This window comes from Pan paniscus, chromosome X (assembly GCF_029289425.2).
Source record: "Pan paniscus chromosome X, NHGRI_mPanPan1-v2.0_pri, whole genome shotgun sequence".
In the NCBI taxonomy this organism is placed as follows: Eukaryota; Metazoa; Chordata; class Mammalia; order Primates; family Hominidae; genus Pan; species Pan paniscus.
The window spans coordinates 86,207,385-86,230,890 of NC_073272.2; the positions used below are offsets into that span (position 1 = coordinate 86,207,385).

The window sequence follows — 23,506 nt, forward strand, 5'->3', positions numbered from 1 at the left end:
CTTGACCCTTTACTATATGCTTTTTTGACTTTTTCTATAATTTAGCCCTCATGATATTTTATTAACTTCACAAGAATCAAAAATATATTTTTGTTTAAATATATGTATTTAAGACCAATTATTGTAGATGTGTACACTTTCACAATAAGTGAGAGGTCAACATTTCAAATGTATAGACTCAACCAACATAAAAACTTGGCGCATAGATGACATTTCCTTTTGTGTTTCCTTTTGTGTCAGGAGCGGATCCCAGAGAGTCCTTCTCCTGCTCCTTCTCTAGAAGAGAATCATCGTCCTGGGAGCCAGACCTCTTCCCACACCAGCAGCAGTGTGTCCAGCTCTCCCTCTCAGATGGATCATCATTTGGAAAGAATGGGTGAGTAACTTTTCTGAAACAGGTAATTGGAAAACATTGTTTCTGGAAATTAGTTGTTAGGAAAAATAGAGGAGAGGGAAAAGCTGGGGAAGCTGATACCTCCTTAATATAAATAGCTTTTTGAAATTTGGTCTTTTGTAATTGCTGAAACAATATGACTAACAAAATGAAACTTACATTGTTAGAAGTTTGTTCTCTGGAAAGATCTTCCTTTACTGTATCATTCAATCTCATGGAAGTAATATGATGAAATTTTTGTAGAGTATGGGTGAGTTCTATATGTGATACAATATGCCTGACACAGTCACAACATCTTTTGAATAAGGGAAGTTAAAATATCCTTTAGGCAGTTGCCCATTTAAGAGTGATTAAAAAGTGAATCAATATAAGATTTGCCACAATCTCAACAACTTAGATCACAAATATTTAACAGAATTTCACCTACATGTATTTATTTTATTTATTATTATTATTATTATACTTTAAGTTTTAGGGTACATGTGCACAATGTGCAGGTTAGTTACATATGTATACATGTGCCATGCTGGTGTGCTTCACCCATTAACTCGTCATTTAGCATTAGGTATATCTCCTAATGCTATCCCTCCCCCCTCCCCCCACCCCACAACAGTCCCCGGAGTATGATGTTCCCCTTCCTGTGTACATGTGTTCTCATTTGATTTCCCCTACATTTATATATATTTTGTTTTCTCAGAAGCCTTACACCATAGATGCTATTCCAGAAATTCGTTGTGATGTGGCATATTGGGAATTTTAGTCTAGCTATAGGTCTGGCACTAACTAGCTATAACATCTCGTGTATGCCACTTAACCACCATGAGTTTCTTTACCTATTATACGGAAAAAACTTATCACCCTGTCTAATGCACTGGATTATTGAGCGGTGAAATGAAATATTACGTGAAAAAAGTGCCAAGGAAGTGTGGGCAATAAAAATTACTCTTCTCTGTGTGACTTGACTTTGATTACTTATCATTTCCTTCTATATAATTCTACTTAGGTATATAGAAGTCGACAGGTACATTCAGCTGTAACAAATTCTCATTTAGTATATAGTAATTACCGATCAATTGAGCTAGGTAAAATATTTGTTGATCTTCTATACCTACACAGTCCAATTTCCTATGTACCCATTTCCTTTCAGGAAAATGATTTTTGCTATTCCTTTACTCTTACAAGGGGGAAGTTCTTTAAGTGAACTCTGAATGTTTACAGCTCATAATAGCGATTGCTTTCAGCCTTTCCAAAATAATGTATTTTCTTGGGGGAAGAGAAATTTGGGAGGCTAGGGAAGGTTTTAGATTCCAGAAGGATGAAGACTGTCTCTTGGGGAAATTAGTCCAAATCTCACTTAGCTTGTCAGTATTATATGTTTTTTGGAGCCCTTTAGCTTCATAGTGAGCATAGCAGTTCTCAAATCTGGCTCCCAATTATAATCACCTATGGAGTTTTTACTAATATGGATGCTGAGGCCACAAGCTCAGAGTTTGATTCACTTGGTCTGGAATAGAGCCTGGGCAGCAGTATTTTGTTTTGATTTTCAGCATTTCTTCAAGAGATTCTTATATGTAGCCAGGGTTAAGAACCAGTGGATCAGAGCTTGAGGCTAATGTCCCTCAGAGAGTAAGTTTAATTCCTGGAAGACATGACAGACGTCTTCTAGCTTTACTCTTTTCTACGACATAGACTACCTGGTTGTTACTACATTGTGTACAACTGATTCTAGAAAGTCTGAGAAAGAACGAGAGTCTACAAATGAGTGACCGCTAATGAATTAAGAAACAAAAGGACACATTCTTCTGTTGGTATACCATTCATATTGATGAGGGTGGGAAGAAGGAGACAAAAAGGGGAAAGGGATATATAGAGATAATTATTTATTGAGTGCTGGCTAAAAAGCACAGCACATAGGGAAATATATAATCATATGGCATGGGTTATGCATTGTTGCTGTCGCCATGAGTTAGACAGTAGCTAACATGTAATTTATCAGATCACCAGATAGTTTATTTGTACTTCACCACAGGGTAAATTTTTCTATCTACTAAAGGTGCCCATAATATATAGAAAAAAATATATTTATGATATAATAGATATATCATAAAAGAATGGACAACTTACACTTAGAAGTAAAATCAAATATATCCAAAGCAATGTAATATCCTAGAAAAAAATGTTGACAATATAGTTTATTTCTGATTACACTGGCAGTAATTAGGCTCTATATGCACATTCCATAGTTGTCTAAAAATGATACCAAGATTGTCTATAAATAAATAAGAAGGCTTGAGAATGTTTAACTCTACAGTTACCATATTTTATTAATAGGGCTACATAATGTTTGAATAAAATATGACTAAAGATAATTAAATTATAAACTCTGAAAATTAACATTTTTCTCTTTCAATATGTTTTATAAAGTATCATAATAATTTTCAGAAAGTTATATTATCTATTAATTTTGCTATGTTGGCAATTATACAAATTCATATGTATATATTTGTATATATTGATTATACTTTAAAACTCACACAATCAAGCAGCTTACTGATTTTTTCATTATATGATCTTCAGACCAACAAAAAATCTTTCTACTGTTTTAGAAGTAGAAGCATATAAAACTTATGTTAGTTGTTATTACATTATATTCGTCATTTGTGTGACACTTTTCTGCCTTTTTTCTGGGTATTTCACATAGGAAACTACTCAGTTACATCTCTTATTTATAGTTATGATGCCCAACAATAGAGAGGAACTTATTGTTGATCAAGATAATGGACTAACCATCAAAAAATTCTAAAAAGATAATTAAGGTAAAATGATTTTTGCTTATTTGATACACATATAATAATCAGATACTAACTCAGTTAACACCTGTGTGCTGTATACTGCATCCACATTTCCCTTAGTAAGAATAGATTCATACCGGATTTGGATAAATTATTTTAATAGTAGAAAACATGATGTTTATCTGAAGATTGTTTATTTGGGAGGTTATAAATTACATATCCGCCTGAAATTTTTCTGTGCATATAGTTGGAAACTTTATCTTAAGCCCTCTTACTATGCCAGCTCAGAGACATCTGACTCCCTTTGTATTACATATTTACTTTTTTAACTATGTTTAAATGATTCACCATTTGCTGGTTATAGTTGACGGTTATATTTGACAAAACTGAGTTGCTGTCATAGAGGGGAGCTGCTTCCCTCAATCCTTGAAAGTTATTTTAAAAATATGTGCTAATTTGGACATTTCAGATGAAAGCTTAGCAAGTTAGCCCATCAGGTATTTACCTGGAATACTGATAGATATGATCTCAACCTGCCTTTTGATCTGCTGAGGTACATGTGTCACCTCTGCATAGTATCCAGTTTTGTCTTAGGAGAGCTGTTCAAGGAAGATAGAGAGAGTAAGAATTTTAAAGTGATGCTCTCCTAATATGAAAACTGAGTACAACTTTGTTTGTAAGGCTGAAAGTATAAGAGAAAAGGAAAATATATAATCATATGGCATGGGTTATGCATTGTTGCTGTCACCATGAGTTAGACAGTAGCTAACATGTAATTTATTAGATCATCAGTTTATTGTACTTCACCACAGGGTAAATTTTTCTATTTACTAAAGGTGCCCATAATATATAGAAAAAATATTTCATGAACTGAAGAGTTAATGAAGAATATTTTCTATTTTCTGTAAACTGAACGTGCTTCATAATTACCTAGATGAGCATTTTAGTTGGAATTTGAAATAATATATGATTTTAATTTCATTGATCTATGGTTGGTTTCCTTGCCACATGTTTTGTCTTTTCTTAGCCTGACAGTGAAAGGCTATACCCTCTGGGGCTCCAAAATGCAGATGATTGATTTCAGAATAGTTGTCAGAAAGAAAGTCAGGTTCATGATATTAAACTACCCAAACTCTTGCACAGGTAATGAAAGTCTAGTTATAGTTGAAACTTCATTTATAACCCAGCAACAATTTGTTCCTGAGACTTTTTTCCCACCATGTCATGACTATTTAAAGGACATCTTGATAGTAAAGCAGCTTTGCTAGGAAAGTCCCAAGCTGTACATGATGCATATGATGCAATCAGAGCTGCAAACCCCATAAGTCAAAATGGCATTTGGGACTGTCCCGCATACTGCAGCACTCAAGTATACACTATATTGTGTCTTATGAAAAATCAGTTCAAGCATTACTACAGATGTACAGTATCTGATTTTCATAAAATATATAGTAGTATGCACTGGTATTTCTGAATTTCTTGCTGTGGAATGGTAGAATATTACTTGTTTAAATCAAATAAGTTGGTCACATATCCTGATGAGGACATTAATAAGCAAGAGTGGCATATTAAACTGCACCCCAGTTATAGTGGAAAGGTTTTTATAAAAAAAATGGGATTCTCTATGTCAAGTTCTTCCAGTTATATTTGTGACGGTAAGAAAAAAATATATTTTCCTGAAATAGAGTTTAGTTATTAAAAGGGAATGAGTTAAAGTAGAAGTGTCAACATTTATTAACTGTGACAAGTAAGCAGTTTATACAACTGTGGCAAACATATGTTTTCACATCTGCTTTGAGTATCATCATGATTTAAAAAATGATTTATAGCTCTGAAAATTATAAAATGCCAGCTTTGCTATCATGAAGGAATTTTCAGAACATTAAGACATACCTTTAGAGTATTCATGTAGCCCACCCTTACTGTATCTGGTAAAACTGGATGACATTATAATACATGTCTCAAAGTCTACATGACCTGAGCTTTCACGGCATTGATATCCATTTTGACTATGCCCAATATTGTGATTTTAGTTTTGAATCAAGTATTTTGAATAAACTGACTGATCAGTCAAATAAAGCTTTTGATTTTATTTTTTCACAGACTATGTCAAATAAACCGACCAAATTAATCACGTTATGACATTGTGTTATGTGGTCTTTAACAGTCAGTTCTGGGATTCTTTAGAGTACAGCAATTACGACTATTCACTCTACCTGTGTGGAAACAAAGGCACAGAGTAAAACCCCCTTCCTCTGGCAGCCACTCGTCTCTCAAACTGCTATCAGGAATAGGGTTTTTGTGATATTTTGCACTGGGAAGTAAATGTTTTCAATAGAAAACTCTCTATGTGCAAGATGCCCCAAGCACTCTGATTATCAAATCTGATATGCTACAGAAATAGTGGAACAATAAATTCACCATCCAGCCCAAGAATTTAGCCCATTGAAATGTTATATTTTAAGTTAACCCACAGCCTACAGATGAACAGCTAATAGTTTTAACATCCTTTGGTCACAATAATATATATTATATTTTACCTGGAATAAAAGCATTGTCATATTTCTTTTTCAACTTTTAAATTCAGAGGTACAAGTGCAGGTTTGTTATGTATGTAAATTCTGTGTCACTTGGGTTTGGCGTACAGATTATTTTGTCACCCAGGTAATAAGCATCGTATCTGACATGTAGTTTTTCAATCCTCTCCCTCTTCGCAACTTCCACCCTCAAGTAGGCCCCAGTGTCTGTGGTTCTTTTCTTTGTTTCTATGTGTTCTCAATATTTATGTTCCACTTATAAGTGAAAACATGCAGTATTTGGTTTTCTGTTCCTGCATTAGTTCTCTCTCTTAGCCTCCAACCCCATCCATGTTGCTGCAAAGGACATCGTCCTGTCCTTTTTTATGGCTGCATAATATTCCATGGTGTATATGTACCATGTTTTTAATGGGCATTTAGGTTGATTTAATGTCTCTGCTCTTGTGAACAGTGCTGCAATGAACATACACATGCATGATTTAGAATGATTTATATTCCTTTGGGTACATATCCAATAATGGGATTGCTGGCTCAAATGGTAGTTCTATTTTAAGTTCTTTGAGAAATCGCCAAACTGCTTTCCCCAGTGACTGAACTAGTTTACATTTCCACCACCAGTGTATAAGCATTCCTTTTTCTCCACAACCTTGCCATCATCTGTTGTTTATTGACTTTTTAATGATACCCATTCTGATTGGTGTGAGATGGTATCTCATAGTGGTTTTGGTTTGCATTTCTCTAATGATCAATGATATTGAACATTTTTTACATGCTGCTGGCTGTATGTATGCCTTCTTTTGAAAAGTCTGTTCATGTCCTTCGTCCACTTTTTAATGAAGTTGTTTGCTTTTATTTTTTAAGGTAGAATATTATTTCATTGCATGGATACATCATATTTTGTTTATCCATTCATCAGTTGAAGGATATTTGGGATACCTCCACCTTTTGGCTGTTACAAATAATGCTGCTGGGAACATTTGCATACAGTTTTGGGTTGACTTGTGTTTTCATTTCACATGTATATATACTTAGGAGTGAAATTGATGTGTCTTATGGTAATTTTGTGTTTAACCACTTGAGGAACTACCACACTCTTTGCCAAAGTGGATGCAGCCGTTTACATTTCCACCAGCAATATATGAAGGTTTTAATTTCTCCCTGCTCTCTCCAACACTTACTATTTTCTGTGATTTTGATTATAGCTAGACTAATGTTTGCGATGTATTATCTCATTTTGGCTTTGATTTGTATTCCCTGATGAATAATCATTTTGAGCATCTTTTCCTGTGTTTATTGGCTATTCATACATCTTCTTTGGACAAATATCTATTTAAGTCCTTTGTCAATTTTTATTAGGCATTTTAATTCTTTATTTTATTTAATTTATCATTTGTTTTTAAGTTGTAGGAGTTCTTTTTATATTATGGATACAATATCTTTATCAGACATGTGACTTCTAAATATTTTATCCCATTTTATGGGTTATCTTTTTACTGTTTTCGTAGTATCCTTTGATGGACAGGTTATTCATTTTCATAAAGATCAATTTATCTATTTTTTGACACATGTGCTTGTGGTGTTGTATCTAAGAATGCTTCATCCTTACACTTAGATCTGTACTCCCCTTTGAGTTAATTTTTGTTGTGTTAGATAGGGGACCAACTTCATTATTTTGCATTTGAACATTCAATCATCCTAGCACTGTTTGTTTTAAACATTTCCTCATTGAATTAAGTAGGCACCGTCATCAAAAATCACTTCTCTGTAAAATTAAGCACTGATTTCTGGACACTCAATTATGTTTAATTATCTGCGTGTCTATTCTTTTGCCAATATCATACTATCTTGATTACTATAGCTTTATAATAAGTTTTAAAATAAAGACATATGAGTCTTTTATTATTTTATTCAGAATTGCTTTGGGTCTATTTGATCCTTTGTGTTTCTATGAGAATTTTTAGATCAGTTTCTGATAAAATATCAACTGGAATTACAACAAGGATTCTATTGAAACTGTAGATACATTTGCCGAGTATTGCCATATCAGCAGTATTAAGCAGTATTAAGTATTTTGAACCATGAAAACAAGATATTTTCCTTTTATTCAGGTTCTCTTCAATTTCTTCCAGCAATGTTTTGTCGTTTTCAAACTATACATTTTGCACTTCTTTAAAGTTTACTCCTCAGTACAGCCATACCCCAGAGATATCATGTGTTTGGTTCCAGACCACCACAATAAAGCATATATTGCAATAAAGCAAGTCACACAAATTGATTTCTCAGTGCATGTAAGAGTTATGTTTACACAATACTGTAGTCTATTAAGTGTGTGATGCCATTATGTCTAAAAAACAGTATACATACCTTAATTTGAAAATACTTCATTGCTAAAATAATAGTAATGATTATCTAAGCCTTCGCCGAGTCATAATCTTTTTACTGGTGGAGGGCCTTGCCTTGATGTTGATGGCTGCTGACAGATCAGGGTGGTGGTCACTGAAGGTTGGGGTGGCTGTGGAAATTCCTTAATATAAGACAGCAATGAAGTTTGCCACATCAATTGACTTTTCCTTTCATGAAAGATTTCTCTGTAGCATGTGATGCTGTTTGAAGGCATCTTACCTGCAGTAAATTTCTTTCAAAATTTGAGACAATTCTCTTAAACTCTACCACTCTTTTACCAACTAACTTTATGTAATATTCCAAATACTTTGTTGTCATTTCAACAGTGTTCACAACATTTTTATCAGGAGTATATTCCGTCTCAGTAAACCATGTTCTTTGTTCATCCATAAAATAACAACTCTTCATCCATTCAAGTTTTATCATGAGATTGCAGCAATTCAGTCATATATTCACATTTTACTTCTAATTCTAGTACTTTTGCTATTTTCACATGTGCAGTGACTTCCTCCACTGAAGTCTTGAGTCCCTCAAAGTCATCCACAAGGGTTGGAATAAACTTCTTCCAAACTCTTGTTAATGTTGGCATTTTGACCTCCTTCCATGAATCACAAATGTTTGCAATAACATTTAGTATGGTGAATTCTTTTCAGAAAGCTTTCAATTTATGTTGCTCAGATCCATTAGAGTAATCTCTATGTATGGAAGCTATAGCTTTGCCAAATGCTTTTCTTAAATAACGAAACTCGAAAGTCAAACAATTACTCCGTATTACATAGCTGCAGAATGTATGTTGTGTTAGCCGGCATGAAAAATGAATTTCTTTTTACAGAGCTCTCGGGTAACTAGATTCATTTGCAGTGAGCAGTAATATTTTGCAAGGAATCTTTTCTTTTTGAGCCATAGGTCTCAATAGTGGGCTTAAAATGTTCAGCAAAGCATGCTGTAAATAGATGTGCCATTATCCAGGCTTCATGGCTCCATCATAGAGCAGAGACAGAATAGAATTTGGCATAACTCTTAAGAATTACAGGGTTTTTATTTTTGTAATGGAAAATGTGCATTGGCTTGAACTTAAAGTCACCAACTGCATTATCCCCTAATAGGAGAGTTAGCCTGTCCTTTGAAGCTTTGAAGCCAGGTATGGCTTCTCTTCTCTAGCTATGATAGTCCTAGATGGCATCTTCTTCCAATATAAGGCTGTTTTGTCTACACTGAAACCTATTATTTAGTGTAGCCACCTTCCTCAATGATCTTAGCTAGATTTTATGGATAACTTGCTGCAGCTTCTACATCCACACTCGCTGCTTCACCTTGGACTTTTATGTTAAGGAGATTGTTCCTTTACTTAAACCTCATAAACCCACGTTTGTTAGATACCAACTTTTCTTCTGCAGCTTCTTAACCTCTCTCAGCCTACAAGGAATTAAAGAGAGGTAGGGCCTTGCTCTGGATTAGGATTTGAATTAAAGAAATGTTGTGACTTGTTTGATCTTCCATCCAGATAACTACAAGTTTCTCCATATCAAGAATAAGGCTAGCTCACTTTCTTGTCATTTGTGTTTTCACTGGAGTAGCACTCTTAATGTCCTTCAAGAACTTTTCCTTCGCATTCACAACTTGGCTAACTGTTTGGTGCAAGAGGCCTAGCTTTCAGCCTATCTTGGCTTTTGACATGCCTTCCTTACTAAGCTTAATCATTTCTAGCTTTCGATTTAAAGCGAGATACATGTGACTATTCCTCTTACTTGAACACTTAGAGGCCACTGGAGGATTAGTAGTTGACATAATTTCAATATTGTTGTATCTCAGGGAATAGAAGACCTGAGCAGAGGAAGAGAAATGGGGGGACGACAGGTCAGTGAAGCAGTCAGAACATGCAAAGCATTTATCAATTACGTTTGCCATTGTATATAGGAGCAGTGCATGGAGTCCCAAAACAATTAGAGTAACATCAAAGATCGCTGATAATAGACCACCATAAGTGATATAATAATAATTAAAAGTTTGAAATTTCATGGGAATTACCAATATGTGACACAGAGACAAAATGTGAACAAGTGCTATTGGAAAAATGACACCAATAGACTTGCTCAATGCAAGGTTGCCACAAACATTTAGTTTGTAAAAAATATAGTATCTGTAAAGTGCAAAGAACAGGGTATGCCTGTATTTTGTTTTTCAATGTTTTCAAATTTATAAGTGAAATTGTTTTGTTAATTTTAATTTCAGATTGCTCACTGCTGTGTATAGAAATATAATTAATTTTTCTATACTGTTCTTATATTCTTCAACTTTATTAATTTTTTTTAGCTTTAATGGTTTTATATAGATTCTTTACAATTTTTTTCTGTACTTTCTTTAAGAATTTTCTCTATATAAGATCATACTATCTGCAAATTGAGATAGTCTTATTTATCTTTTTCAATCTATATGCCTTTTATTTCTATTTCTTGCCTTATTCTGTGGCTAGAGACTGCAATACAATGTTGAATAGACATGGTGAGAGTGAATATCCTTGTCTTATTTCTTATCGCAAGAGGAAAGCTTTCAGTTTTTACCACTGAATATTATGTGATTAGTGGGCTTTTAATAGATGTCTTTTATCAGATTGATGAAGTTTTCATCTATGCTTAGTTTGTTTTGTGTATTTACTATGAAAACACGTTGTATTTTGTCACATTGTTTTGCTGTATCTATCAAGATGACATTGTGGTTTTTGTGCTTTATTAGTACAATTCATTACATTGATTTTTCTAAGTAAATTCTATTTCTATTATTATTCTTTGTTGTAAAAACTTAATATGCTTAATATGAGACCTACCATCTTACACATTTTTAAGTGCTCAATAGACTAGTGTTGACTGTAGGCACAATGCTGTACAGCAGATCTCTTGAACTTATTCATTTTACATAACTGAAACTTTAAACCAGTTGAACAGCAACTCTCCATGTCTCTCTCTCTACAGCCCCTGGCGACCACTATTCACTCTCTGTTTCTATGAGTTTGGCTATTTTACATAACTAATATATGTGGAATCATGCAGTGTTTGTCATTGTGTGACTGGCTTTTTTCATTTAGCCAAATGTCCACCAGGTTCATCCAATGTTGTCACATATGGCAAGACTTCTGTCTTTTTTAAGGCTGAATAATATTTTATTGTATTATGTACCACATTTTATTTATCAATTTCATCCATAAGTTGGCATTTGGGTTATTTCCATGTATTTGTTATTGTGCATAATACTGGTATCAATGTTGGTGTACAAATATCAGTCCAGGTTCCTGCTTTTAATACTTTTGGTTTTATACCCGGAAGTGGAAAGCTGGATCATATGGCTATTTTATGTTTTAAAAATATATTTTGAGGAGCTACCATACTGTTTTCCACATTGAGTGACTGCACAATTTTATATTGCAACTAAAAGTGCACAAGGTTCTAGTTTCTCCAAATCCTTATTTCCTATCTCATTCTATGATACCAAAACTTGGCACCAAAACCTGACACCAAAACGTGGCAGAGTTTTCAAAAAGAGAAAACCGCAAGCCAATATCCTTGATAAACATCAATGCAAAAGTTCTTAACAAAATACTGGCAAACTGAATCCAGCAGCATATTAAAAAGCTACTCCATCATGATCGAGTAGGCGTCATCCGCGGATACAAGATTGGTTCAACATATAAAAATCAATAAATGTGTTTCATCACATAAACAGAACTAAAGACAAAAACCACATGATTTGCTAAGTGAGACTAGTGTGAAAAAAAACATCAACAACACACAATTATCTCAACAGAGGCAGAAAAGGCTTTCAATAAAATTCAACACCCCTTCATGTTAAAAACTCTCAATAAACTAGGTATTGAGGGAACATACCTCCAAATAATAAGAGCCACCTATGCTTTCAACATTAGGTCAAATTAGATACAATGAAGGGCCCTCATGCTACAATATAATTAGATTCTAGCTAAATTGACATGTGTTTTGTGCATTGTTGGACTCACAATATGTAAATACTGGTGAAGCACACAAAAAAACAAGAAGACAGAAGTAAAGGCAGGTAGGCAGGCAGGAAGGAAGGAAACAGGAAAAAAAAAAGAAAGTATGCACAGGATTGAAAGCCAACTATCAAAAATACACATGCAGTCATATGTTTATTGCGGTGCTATTCACAAAAGCAAAAATATGAAATCAACCTAGCTGCCCATCAACAGTGGATTGGATAAAGAAAATGTGCTACATATACACCATGGAATATTACAGAAATAAAAAGAACAATATCATGTCCTTTTCAGTAACGTGGATGGAGCTGGAGGCCAATTATCCTAAACAATCAAATGCAAGAACACAAAACCAAATACCACATATTTTCACTTATAAGTTTGAGCTAAACATTGAATACATATGAATGTAAAGATGGGAACCGAGGGACAGGGGGTGGGCAGAAGAACAGTCTGTTGGGTTCTATGCTTACTTCCTGGGTGTCAATATCACTGGGACGTCTAGCCTCAGAATCACATGATTTATTCATGTAACAAACCTATACATGTACCCTTTAACCTATAATAAAATTTGAAATGTTAAAAAAACTACAAATTTCTAATTTCTCGACATCCTTTCTAATACTTATCTTTTGTATTTTGATGAAACCACACTAGCAGGTGAAAGGTGATATCTCACTGTGGTTATTAATTGCATTTCCTTGTGATTACTGATGTTGACCAACTTTTCATATATCTATTGGCCATTTTTATGTCTGTTTTGGAGAAATAAATAAATAGATATATATAAACCTTGACATAGGCTTATTATTAAAAGGTTAGACTTTTGAAATAAAGTTTTTATTTTAAAAGGTACACATAATTATTCTATGATTTTAGTAATCACTATGTAATGCTATTATCTCAACAAACAGATTTTAAAGAACCAGGATAACTAAATTACAATATTACAAATAATACAACTAAGGCTATTTGATTTTTTGCAGGAATCATAGATTTGATTGTCTTGGATCAGAACATAGCATTTTTCTAAATAGTAATTGCAGATTATATCCTTGCATAATAAATCCTGCTAGTATGATGGGTGACTATGGAAGTCTTGGAAAAAGAATAAGTAAAATGTAATTTAAAAATATTCTATGTTATGATAGAGAAGAATCAAGTAAACTGATATTTGTACATTTGTATTCAAATTACTTTATTTTCAATTAGCTTAATCCTGAATATAAACCATGTTATCACTACACTAATATCATCATATGAACTTATTAGAACAGTTGTATAAATATGACTAAGAGATTATTAATATAGAATTAGCAATAAGTAAGTTTATATTATTTGAGCTCTCATATTTTATATCTTTTAATTCAATATAATCTCAAATGCTGCCTGTAGAATTTAGCCTTATTAAAAGTACACACACACACACACACACACACACACACACACACCCCGACACACACACATCACGGTTCATTTATTGTTTTAAAATGGCTCTTGGTTAAAAGGAAGAGAAATACACTCCGGTTACTTCCAGTCTGTTGTATGTGTTATTACTGATTTTCATGCTAACTGTCTAAATAAGGATGTTTGAGAACTATAATAAATCTCGACATCAGGTGCAAATAGAAATTTCTCCAAAACAGACATAAATACATTCATTCATTCATTCTGAATGCATTTGTTTAGATAACTGCATTATATAAGTCACTGGGAAAAAGAATAAAAAAGTATTTAAAATTCCTTATGATGCATTAAATTATAGTTAGATAAATGTATTTACTGTTTACATTGTCATAAACAGAGGAATCTAGATGGTTTCAGTGATGACAATAGATCAGACCTGATCTTGTTATTGTATTATGAGAGTAAATGTTATCAAAGTCTAGTTAGCATTTCATGTGACAGTGATATAACAACAAAAAGAGTTTTCACATGCACGGTTTTATCCGGATCATAATTCCAGTTCTTACTATGATTTCCATTAATTATTTTTATAAATGATGTCTTCTGTACCCTACATTATTTCAGGCGCTCAGAATGTAATGATGAGAGATATTATTCCTGTCCCCAAGGAGCTCACAGAGAATGCAATAATTCTAAAATGCATCTAAAATACAGGTGCTTTTCTTCAGAGTAAAGTTGTGTTTGTTTATGATAAGAGAGCGCTACTGACCTGAAGGTCCTGTCTATATTAATAGGAGTCTCAAATTCAGCATCCACATCTTACTTTGGGCTCAAGGTTTATCTTTTGATCTCTCTACCTGTATTTGAGGCCCTTAAACTGAACCAAATATGAGCTCACAATAAAAAAAAAAAAAATGTTCAAACACACAAGGAATCCAACCACCATGAGAGCATCACAGAAACAGCTAAGCATAGATTTAGATCCGTAACTATTCAGACATATAGTTATTTTACACTTTATCTGAGCTGCCTAGGGAATTAAAACATGGAATTAAATTAATAAGCAAGAAACTAGAGATTACTAACATTTCCAAACAGATTTTTAAAGTACCAAATATAATTGTTAGAAATAAATTAACGTAAACATTGAAATGAAAAACTAGATGAATGAGTTAATCAACAGAATAAAACTAAAGAAAGAAGTACTGAACTGAAAAATAAATATGAAAAAATCATCTAGAATGTAGTACAGACAGAAAAGGTGACAGAAAAAAATGAGAGTTTAAGATGAATGAGGATAGGGAAAAATATAAATGAGGATATGGCAATAAGTTCTAACATTTATCTAGGTGGCAGGAGGGACTAACAAACTTCAGATAATAGCTTTCATCTTTTTAAATGGAGAAACAATATTTATATATAATACACTGTTTTTATTATATATTTGCTACTCTGCTATCTAGCGTTTGAATTAATTTTTTCTATCTAAATATATGGTTGTACTCATTGTAGCCAACCTCTGTTCATACCCCGCTCCCACCCTAACACCCTTCTCAGCTTCTGGTATCCATCATTTTTCTCTCCACCTCCATGAGATCAACTTTTATATCTCCCACATATGTGTGAGAATATGTGATATTTGTCCTTCTTTGCTGGGCTAGTTTCACTAAACATAGTTACCTCCAATTCCATCCATGTTGTGGTAAATAAGATAATTTTATTCTTTCTTTGTGGCCAAATAGTATTCTATTGTGTATTATAGCACATTTTCTTTATCCATTTATCTGGTGAGGGACACTTAGGTTGATTCCCAATCTTTGCTATTCTGAACGGTGCTGCAAAAAACATGTGAGTTGTAGTTATTTGTTTGGTATACTGATTTTTTTTTTCGGATAAATACCTAGTAGTGGCATTCCTGGATAATATGATAGTTCCAGTTTTAGTTTTGTGAGAAATATCCATACTGTTTTCCATAGTAGCTGTACTAATTTATATTCCCACTAACAGTATATGAGTTCCCTTTTCTCCGCATCCTTGCCAGCATCTGTTGTTATCTATTTAATAATAACCATTCTAACTGGGGTAAGAAGGTATCTCATTGTGGTTTTGATTTGCCTACTTCGTGATGTTGAACATTTTTTTCATATATCTGTGGGCTATTTTTACGTCTTCCTTTGAGAAGTGTCTACTCATGCACTTTGCCCACTTTTAACATGATATTTATTATTATTTACTGTGGACTTATTTGAGTTCCTTGTATATTCTGGATATTAATCTCTTGCTGGATGAATAGTTTGCAAGTGTTTTCTCCCATTCAACAGGCTGTCTCTTTACTTTGTTTATTGTTTCCTTTGCTGTGCAAAAAGCCTTTTAGTTTAGTAGAGTCCTATTTGTCTAGTTTTGTTTTTTATCATGTGTGCTTTAGAGGTTTTAGCCATAAAATCATTGCCTAAATCAAAGCATACCTGAAACATTTCCCCTATGTTTTCTTCTAGTAGTTTTATAGTTTCAGGTCTTACATTAAAGGCTTTAATCCGTCTTGACCTAATTTTTTTTTTTTTTTGATACAGAGTCTCACTCTGTCGCCCAGGCTGGAGTGCAGTGACGTGATCTCGGCTCACTGCAAGCTCTGCCTCCCAGGTTCACACCATTCTCCTGCCTCAGCCTCCTGAGTAGCTGGGACTACAGGCGCCCGCCACCACACCCGGCTAATTTTTTGTATTTTTAGTAGAGATGGGGTTTCACCATGTTAGCCAGGATGGTCTTGATCTCCTGACCTCATGATCCACCCGCCTCAGCCTCTCAAAGTGCTGGGATTACAGGCGTGAGCCACCTTGCTCGGCCGACCTGATTTTTTTTTTTTATGGTGAGAGATTTGGGCCTGGTTCCTTTCTCCTTCATAAGGATATCCTATTTTCCCAGCACCATTTATTGAAGAGGATGTCCTTACCCCAATGTATATTCTTGGTGCCTTTGTGAAAAATCAGTTGGCTATAAATGGGTGGATTTATTTTTGGATTCTCTATTCTGTTCCAGTGGTCTTTGTGTCTAATTTTTATACCAAATACCATGCTGTTTTGGCTACTATAGCCTTGTAATATATTTTGAAGTCAGATAGTGTGGTGCCTCCATGTTCATTCTTTTTGCTCAGGAATCCTTTGGCTATTTGGGCTCTTTTTGATTCCATACGAATTTTAGAATTGCTATTCTACTTCCATGAAAAGTGATATTGGTATTTCAATAGAGATTACATTGAGTCTGTAAATTGCTTTGGGCATTATGGTAATTTTAATATTAATTCTTCTGATCCATGAGAACATGATGTCTTTTCATTTGTTTGTGTCCTCTTCAATTTCTCTCATCAGAGTTTTGTAGTTTTTCTTCTAGAGATCTTTCACCCCTTAGGTTAAATTTACTCCTAGGTTTTTTTTTTGTTTTTTTTTTTTTGTAGCTATTGCAAATGGGATTGCCTTGTTGATTTCTTTCTCAGCTACTTCTTTATTGTATAGAAATGCTACTTATTTTTGCATGCTAATTTTTATCCTGCAAATTTACTTAATTTATGTATTAGATCTAAGATTTTTTGGTGAAATCTTAAGGTTTTTTGGATATAAGATTATGTCATCTGCAAACAGGGATAATTTAACTTCTTCCTTTTCAATTTGGATGACTTTTATTTCTTTCTTTTATATAATTGCTCTGGCTAGGATTACCAGTACCATGTTGAATAGACATGCTGAAAGTGGGCATCCTCGTCTTATTCCAGCTCATAGAGGAAAGGCTTTCAACTTTTGCAATCAGTATGATGTTAGTTGTGGGTTTGTCATATATGACCTTTATTATGTTGAGTTATGCTACTTTTATACCTTTTTTAAGAGTATTTATTATTATTAAAAGACAGTGAATTTTATCAAATATTTTTTCTGCTATTGAGATGATCATATTTTTTATCCTTATTCTGTTGATGTATTATGTTTACTGATTTGTGTATGTTGAACTATCGTTACATACCGGCAATAAATCCGACTTGATCATGTATTTTTTGATTTTCTGTTTGATTCTGTTTGCTAGTATTTTGTTTAGAATTTTATTTTTTAATTTTTAAGTATTATGGATATATAATAGTTGTACATATATATGAGCTAAATATGATATTTTGATACAAACATTCTGCACCCCTATGTTGATTGTAGCACTATTCATAAGAGCCAAGATGTGGAATCCACCTTGTGATGTTGAGAATTTTTGTGCCTATGTTCATCTGAGATACTGGCCTGTAGTTTTCTTTTTTTGTTGCATACTTGTCTGGTTTTGGTATCAGGCTAATGCTGGCTTTGTAGAATGAGTTAGGGAGAATTTCTTCCAATTTAATTTCTTGAAATAGTTTGAAAAGAATTGGTGTTAATCTTTGGAAAGTTTTATAGAATTCAGCTGTGAAGCCATCTGGTCCTGGACTTTTTTTCTTGCTATGCTTTTTATTACTAATTGATATGGTTTGGCTCTGTGTTCCCACCCAAATCTCATCTTGAATTGTAATTCCCATGTGTTGGAGAAGATGCCTGGTGGGAGGTGAATGAATCATAGGGGTGGACTTCTCCCTTGCTATTCTCATAATGGCGTATGAGTTCTCACAAGATCTAGTTGTTTAAAAGTGTGTAGCATTTCCCCCTTCACTTTCTCCTCCTCCTGCTCCAGCCACGTAGGACGTGCTGCTTCCTCTTAGCCTTCCACCATGATTGTAAGTTTCCTGAGCCCTGCCCGAGCCATGCTTCCTGTACAGCCTGCAGAACCATAAGCCAATTTAACCTCTTTTCTTTATAAATCATCCAGCCTCCGGTTGTTCTTTATAGCAGTGTGAGAATTTACTAATACACTAATTCAATCTCATTATTCATTATGGGTCTGTTCAGCTTTTCTATTTCTTTCTGATTCAATTTTGGTAGGCTGTATGTGTCTATAAATTTTTCTATTTTCTCTAGGTTTTTCAGTTTGTTAGTGTGTAGTTGTTCTTAAGCATCTCTGATAATATTTTATATTTCTACATTCTTAATGTTAATATGTCATTTCTCACTTTTATTTTGTTTCTTTGGGTCTTCTCTCTTTTGTTCCTGGTTAATGTAGCAAGTGGTTTATCAATTTTATCATTTCAAAAAACCAACTATGTGTTTTGTTGATTTGGTTTAGTTCTCCTCTGTTCTTTGCTATTTTTTTCTGGTAATTTGGGGTTTGGTTTGTTCTTGCTTCTGTAGTTCCTTGAGGTGTATCGATTAATTGTTTATTTGAAATCTTTCTGCTTTTGAATAAATATGTTTATTGCTATAACTTCTCTCTTAGCACTGCATTTGCTGTATCACACAGGTTTTGGTATGTTGTGTTTCAATTTTCATTTGTTTCAAGATATTTTAAAATTTCCTCCTTAATTTCTTTCTCGACCCAATTGACATTCAGGAGCATGTTGTTTCATTTCCCTGTATTTATTCAGTTTCCAAAAAGTTCATTTTATTATTTATTTTCAGTTTTAATCCATTGTGGTTTGAGAAGATACTTTATATGATTTTGATTTTTAAAAATTTGTTGAGACTTATTTTGTCTTCTAATATATAATCTGTCCTTTGAAATGTTTAATGTGCTGATGAGAAGAATATGCATTCTGTAATTGTTGGATAAAATGTTCTGTAAATATCTGTTAGGTCTATTTGGTCTAACCTGCAGCTTATTTTATAATTTATAATTTTTGTGAGTACATAGTAGGTACATATATTTATGAAGCACATGAGATATATTGATACAGGCATGAAATGCATAATAATCACATGATACTATATGGGGTACCCATAACCTCAAACATTTATCCTTTGTATTACAAACAATCCACTCATATTCTTTTAGTTATTTTTAAATGTACAATTAATTTATTATTTACTCTAGTCACCCTTTTGTGCCATCAAATGCTAGGTCTTATTCTTTCTATTTTATTGTACCCATTAAACATGCCCATTTCCCCCATTCCCATGCCCAGACTCTGGTAGACGTCCTTTTCCTGTCTCTATCCATGAGTTCAGTTATCTTAAATTTTACCTCCCATGAATATACTGTGCGGTTTAAATCCAATATTTATTTGTTCATTTTCTGTCTAGATGATCTGTCTAAGGCTGATTGTGGGTTGCTGAAATCCCTTACTCTTATTGTATTGAAGACTATCTCTGTCTTTAGATATAATATTTGCTTTACATATCTGGGTTCTCTGGTATTGGTTGCATATATGCTTAGAATTTTTAAACATGTTTGCTGAACTTATCCCTTTTTCATTATATATTTACCTTATTTGTCTCTCTCTGTTCTCTCTTTGTTGCTTTTGACTTAAAGTCTGTTTTATCTAAGTATTGCTACTCCTACTTGCTTTTGGTTTTCATCTGCATAGAATATCTTTTTCCATCACTTTACTTTTAGTCTGTGTATGTGTTTACAGGTGAGATGAGTTTCTCATAGGCAGCATATAGTTGTTGTTGTTTGTTTGTTTTTTTTTTAAATCCATTCAGCTAGTCTATATCTTTTAAGTGAAAAGTTGAATTCATTTACATTCAAGGTTATTATTGATGTGTGAAGGCTTATTCCTTGTCTTTCATTTATTGACTTCTGGTTGATGGTATACTTTTTATTCCTTTATTTTTCTCTTACAGATATCATTGTGATTTGGTGAATTTCTGCAGTGGTAACATTTGAGTGTTTTCCTTGCTTTTGCACTAGCTCTACCAGTGTATTTTGTAGTTTTGTGTGTTTTCATAATGGTAGATATTCTTCATTCACTTCTGGGTGGAGGTCTCCCTTGAGCATTTATTGTCGGGACAGTATAGTGCCAGTTAATTCCCTCAACTCTTGTTTAGCTGGGAAAAAAATTATTTCTTCTTAATATATGAAGTATAACTTTGCTGAGTATAGTATCCTTGAATGGCATTATTTTTCTTTTAGCACTTTGAGTATATCATTTCATTTAATCCTGCCTTGTAAGCTTTTCCATAAGAAGTCATTAGGGTTCCATTATAAGTGACTAGACACTATTCTCCTTCTGTTTTTAGAATTTTATCATTGCTTATGACTTTTGACAGTTTGATGTAATGTGCCATGGAGAACACATTTATGTCTTACATGTATTTGGAGGTCTTTGAGCTTCCTATATCTGTGTGCGTAAGTATCTTGCTACACTTGGGAAGTTTTCATCTATTATTTAATAAAATAGGTTTTCTAACCCTTTGCTTTTCTCTTTGCCTTCTGGGACATTGAAAATTTGAATATTTGATCATTTTATCATTTCCCATATGCCATATATGCTTTGCTCATACTTTTTCAATTCTTTTTTCTTTATTTTTGTTTGACTGTGTTATTTCAAAATACCTGTCTTCAAGCTCTGAGATTCTTTGTTCTGCTGTAGTCAGTTCATTATTGAAACTTTCAGATGTGATTTCTATTTCATTCAATGAATTATTCAGTTCCAAAATTAGTGTTAGATTTTTTTAATCATGTCTATATTTTTGGCAAGTTCCTCTCTCATATTCTGAATTGCTTTTCTGATTTCTTTGTATTTTTTCCAGTATTCCCTTGTATCTCACTGAGCTTCTTTAATATCGATATTTTAAAATATTTTTCCAGGATTTCATAAATTTCTTTTTTATTTGGATCTGTTGCTTAAGAATTATTTTGTTCCTTTGGAGGTGTCATGTTTCTTTGCTTTTTCCTGTGTCCTTTTTTTTTTTTTTCCTGTGTCCTTAGGTTGATAGCTGCACATTTGGTGTGAAAGTTGTTTCTTCCAATTTTTTGCTTTAAATTTGCTTTCTTAATGGAGGACTCTTTCCTAAAGATGTTTTTTGGTAATGGTTTGGTAGCGTACTTTGGCTCTGATTTTGGATGCATGCAGTAGTGTAGTTTCTGTGTGATTTTTTTTTCAACTGTAAATGGCATCAGCAATATTATTTCTTTTTGCTTTGTTTTTTAATTTTTTATTTTACTTTAAGTTCTGGGATACATGTGCTGAACGTGCAGGTTTGTTACATAGGTATACATGTGCCATGGTGGTTTGCTGCACCTATCAACCCATCATCTAGGTTTTAAGCCCTGCATGCATTAGGTATTTGTCCTAATGCTCTCCCTCCCCTTTCCCCCCATCCCTGACAGGCCCCAGTGTGTGATGTCCCCCTCCCTGTGTCCATGTGTTCTCATTGTTCAATTCCCACTTATGAGTGAGAACATGCGGTGTTTGGTTTTCTGTTCCTGGGTTAGTTTGCTGAGGACGATGGTTTCCAGCTTCATCCATGCCCCTACAAAGGACATGAACTCATTTTTTTAAGTGTGGAAACAACAGATGCTGGCAAGGATTCAGAGAAATAGGGATGCTTTTACCTTGTTGATGGGAGTGCAAATTAGTTCAACCATTGTGGAAGTCAGTGTGGCGATTCCTCAAGGATCTAGAACCAGAGATACCATTTGACCCAGCAATCCCATTACTGGGTATATACCCAAAGGATTATAAATCATTCAACTGTACAGACCCATGTACATGTATGTTTATTGCAGCACTATTTACAATAGCAAAGACTTGGAACCAACCCAAATGCCCATCAATTATAGACTGGATAAAGAAAATCCGGCATATAAACAACTATTATTTTATTGGTGGCTTGGGGTGTGGTTGTTAGTGGAGGCTGTGGCGAACTTTTTCTGAAGAGTAGGATACCAAATGAGCAAGTCTTTGAGCCCCAGTGTTGGCAGGAGTGGGTCATGAATGCCTGTTTTGGGCTCCAGTGTGGCATACACTGGCACCATGATAGTGGGTCTAAAAAGGCTGATTCTTGGGCCTCCACGTGGCTTGCTTAGATGCTAGGACTAGAATCAGTGGGCTGGGCGGGTGGGTAATTCAGTTCTTTAGTCCCTAGGCAGTGGTCATTGCACGGTCTGGTCTATTCGAGGGGTGATTATCTACCCACTATTTTGGTTCCTCTCCATGAAAGAGACAAGTACCAGATGCGTCCAGTCAGCCATCTTGAAACCTTTCAAGAAATTACTTTTCAAGGACTTTGTGTTTGGACTCATACTTGTTAAAGGTCAAAAGAGATCAACAAACAAATAAAAAAAGATTCAAACAATCATAGACATTTAACTGCAAATACATCGAAAGGGAGAAGTGCCTAGGTCAGTTCATTAACTTCCTGCAACAGCTCTCTCAAGTTATTCCCTAAAAAATCACTTAGACTAGTGAAAAAAAATCTGAAAGACCTTATTATCTCTAATCTGGTATCCACAAGCAGTAATTTTCAAATAATTAGAGCTTTTTGTATAAATTCTTATAATCTTCTGCTCATTAATGGGCATGGAAATGAGGAGAGAAAGGCAATTTTATTCCCCACCCCACCATATTCTGTCTTTAGAGCTTTCCATATGGAAGATATTTTACTAGTCTCTGGAATCAGGCATCCAGCTCCTAGATAACTGGGAAAATTAGGTATTGAGTATTTTTCTTGATAATGAGTAGAAAGATTAGAGATCCATCTGCATGTTGCTAATTCAGAGTAACAAAGGCACAATCTTTGTTAAGATGTCAACACTCCACTTTTTAATTTTTTTAATTTAATTTTTCATTTGTAATTTTTATGGGTACATAGTAGGCATATATATTTATGAGTACACGAGATGTTTTCATACAGACATGCAATGTGAAATAAGCACATGATGGAATATGGGTTATCCATCCCCTCAATCATTTATCTTTTGCATTAAAAACAATCCAATTAAATTCTTTATTTTAAAATGTACAATTGCATTATTATTGACTATAGTCACCCTGTTGTGCTATCAAATAGTAGGTCTTATTCCTTCTATTTTTTGTACACATTAACCATCCCCACATCACCCTCAATACCCCCTACCATTCCCAGCTTCTGGTAACCATTATTTCACTCTCTATGTACATGAGCACAGT

General features: G+C 33.9%; 1 protein-coding gene across 2 annotated transcripts in view; it reads left to right on the plus strand.

Annotated features, from left to right (window-relative positions):
* The window catches only part of DACH2 (dachshund family transcription factor 2), a 673,465-nt gene that overhangs the window by 580,373 nt on the left and 69,586 nt on the right, over nucleotides 1-23,506 (plus strand). For both annotated transcript variants that reach the window (XM_034950560.3, XM_055106836.1), the window contains exon 7: nucleotides 241-376. In XM_034950560.3, coding sequence (XP_034806451.1) covers nucleotides 241-376 — 136 coding nt within the window. The remainder of the gene's footprint in view (nucleotides 1-240; nucleotides 377-23,506) is intronic.